This window comes from Spea bombifrons, chromosome 5, assembly GCF_027358695.1.
Source record: "Spea bombifrons isolate aSpeBom1 chromosome 5, aSpeBom1.2.pri, whole genome shotgun sequence".
Lineage (NCBI taxonomy): Eukaryota > Metazoa > Chordata > Amphibia > Anura > Pelobatidae > Spea > Spea bombifrons.
In genome coordinates this window covers 64,749,540-64,752,686 of record NC_071091.1, presented here as the reverse complement: position 1 = coordinate 64,752,686, position 3,147 = coordinate 64,749,540, and the positions used below count along the sequence as shown (strand labels likewise).

Here is a 3,147-nt window from a genome sequence, read left to right as displayed (position 1 = left end):
TAAAACCATTATTTAAAACCAACAGCTTTTTTGTGATACAATTTTCCACTACTCTTCTACCAGAAAGCTTCTTTACAGCTCGGGTGTATAGCTTCCTATTTGTAGGTACTACTTTCTAATGGGCCAGTAGCCACTAAGACATCAGAGGTTAACACATTCTGATAAAAGAAGTTAGGACCAGAAATGACATAATTTTATGCTAATAGTAATTACAAAACCCTAAAAGCTTTCGTTTTCAGCAATCAATATATCAATTAATTCAGTCAATATTCAAACATATCTATGCAGAATCTGGAAGATTGGTTTGACATGATGATGTTTTTGCTTTATTACTGGATGGATTTTCTTTTTTATCATCCTTGAAGGCTCTTTTAAGAGCATCTTGTATGGAATGGAGAGATTTTTCTTTCCATTGCCTTCCTACAATAAAGTAAATGTAGGGGTTGATAATACTATTCAGTACAGTGCCAAACACACTGGCAAAATAGATACTAACATACTGAACATCTAAGGGCAACAGCTGAAAGTACAACATAAACCACACAAACTGAAATGGGATGACAGAGAGGACAAAAATAATTACTGCAATTATGATGATAATGTAAAGTCTTGGAGTGCAATTCAACTGGAAGGTCCTCTTTACCATAATCATTAGGGTGATACTAGACAACACCATTAAGGGCAGACAGAGTCCGATACCAGTGATAAATATCATTAGTTCCACTCCGGTACAGCTTGTTGTCTGAGCGTCAAAATCTTCTGATGGACATACCAGATTTTCAAGGAGGGCCTCCAACCAGGCAATGATCCAAAGCAGAAAGCATGCAATTAAAGACAGGTTCTTTGGTCTGTAACACTGATACCACATTGGAAAAACAGCAGAAAAACACCTTTCCATACTGATGGCTGTGAGAAAGAACATTCCTGAATACAGTGCACTGTCATAAACTATTTCTAAAGCTGTAAGGAGTTTCTGCTTTCCTGTAAATTCTGGATTTTTGCCAACCATTGTGTTAATATTAACCATCATTATAACAGCTGTAAATATGAGAAAAATTAAGTCAGCTGCTGCTAGGTTGATAATATAAACTGTGTATTTGTTCCTCTTAATTTTTAAGGACAGGTACCAGAATACAATAACATTTCCCACCATTCCAAACAGACAGAGGGCTATGGCAACTGCGGCTGCAATAGTAAAATGGATGTATGCATCATTGCTAAAACCACTATCATGATATTCAGTGGTGTTAATGTCAGTCACATTAGTGCTGTTAAAATCCATGCTTCGTAGTCAGCTGCCAACACTGAATTGTAACCTGTTGAGAGAATGCAACATTAATAATAAAAAAAAAAAACATTTCTCAAGGTACAGCAAAAAACAGTAGTGATGTATATATATTGGAATACAACACACTCATTGCTAAACTGAAGAATAGGAATAAGCAGCAACATGCTTTGTGATGGACTTTTGACTAGTTATCCTAACGCCATCAATAACCTTAATAAGCCTTGTCATAGACACCTTTGTATTTGTACCTCAGTCTCTAAATACATGTTTGTAAACTGTGAGAGTTATGGTATTTATTTTACTGCTACAACTCCACCTGCTGTAGTCTATGCAGACCTGCTTTTGAATCCTGAAATCACGTAACAAATGTAAAAAAAATTGGAATGTGACTTTGCTGCTCTTGGAAACTAAATTCATGACGTGTCATTGAATTTTACTTTTCTACACTTTATTTGCTGCATGGAAATACTGTGATCATGGATTTTTTTTTCTTTTGTTTTGTTATGTGGCGCCACCCTATGGACTTTGTGAGTCACTTTACATTTTTAGGAACTACATCCTGAAATTTCTGGCCTCATTAATGAATTTGGAGATCTATTCCTCTGATTAACAAATTAACCAATCATGTATTTTTCTTGATTTTGTGACTTAATCTGTTGATCCAATTCATTTATCTATTAGTGATCAGTTCTCTAAGCATTAGACGGTGTTCTAGCATCATCTTTTCTGAAGTAGGTACCAACTATTTACGTGTGCAATTCCAGTATTATGCATTCTTGATGTTTTGCATAAAGGATCTAGACATTAATTATTACATTTCTTTTTTGCACACAGATTGAGAGAGCAACTCTCCAATTCTATTTAATGTTTTAATGACCTTACTGTGCTAATCTTTACTGCCTCTGCTAGGAGGTTGTTCCACTTATCTACCACCCTCTCTATAAAGTAAAACGTCTTTATATTATACGTAAGCATCTGACTCTCTAGTTTTAGATTAAGTCCTATTGTTCTAAGATTTCTCCTCGTTTGAAATAAACTTGTTTCCTATACTTTGTCCCTTTAAGTTGAAATGTCTCCGGCACATCTCCTGCCCCCTTCTTTCCTCCACTCTATGTGTCATACTAATGTTTCTTACTCTTACCGTTAACAATTTTAGTAGCCCTTCTCTGATCTCTCTCTACCTAAAATGCAGTGGCGTACCTACCGGGGTCGCAGGGGTCGCGACTGCGACCGGGCCCCGGCGGCAGGGGGGCCCAAGCCAAGGGGCCGCACGAAATCGGGCCCCAGCGGCAGGGGGGCCCAAGCCAAGGGGCCGCCCGAAATCGGGACCCGGTGGAAGAGGGGCCCAAGCCAAGGGGCCGCCCGAAACCTTTTTACGTTTTTTTTGTTTTTTTTTTTAATAAGGCAAGCCGTGCCACGGAGCTGGCAACGGCCACCTAGTGATTAGAGCAGTGTGAGGGGTGAAAGCTCCGCCCCCTCATGCTCAGACTGCAGGAGCACCGTAATGAGAGCAGCATGAGGGGTGAAAGCTCCGCCCCCTCACACAGACTGCTGGAGCTGGAGCACCAGATGTTGTCATTCTGTTTAAAAATAATACAGCGGTCTGCATCTATCAGGGCCCCAAAGTAGAAGTAGGTAGGTCAGTAAAATAATGTATTTAAAAAAAATAAAAAATTGTATGTGTGTATATGTCATTAAATTATTATTCAATTATTAATTAAATTATAAATATAAAAAGAAATCTATCTGTGTGTCTGTGGAGGGGGACAAACTGCATAAAGTTTTTTTTTAATTATTTTAAAAAATGGAGATTACTAGACTTCTTTTTATATAGATATATTTGTCTAGACACATATATA

At 37.8% G+C, this 3,147-nt stretch overlaps 1 protein-coding gene across 1 annotated transcript; it reads right to left on the bottom strand.

The window, feature by feature from the left end:
* Positions 1 to 240: 240 nt before the first annotated feature.
* On the bottom strand, positions 241 to 1,288 carry LOC128497912 (mas-related G-protein coupled receptor member D-like). Its single transcript, XM_053468145.1, has one exon. It carries the CDS (start codon positions 1,280 to 1,282, stop codon positions 281 to 283), a length of 1,002 nt encoding a protein of 333 aa, XP_053324120.1. The 5' UTR covers positions 1,283 to 1,288; the 3' UTR covers positions 241 to 280.
* Between the last annotated feature and the right edge of the window lie 1,859 nt (positions 1,289 to 3,147).

Bases quoted from the DNA above. Each gene is read 5' to 3' on its own strand.
- LOC128497912 (XM_053468145.1), bottom strand. From the start codon at position 1,282: ATGGATTTTAACAGCACTAATGTGACTGACATTAACACCACTGAATAT.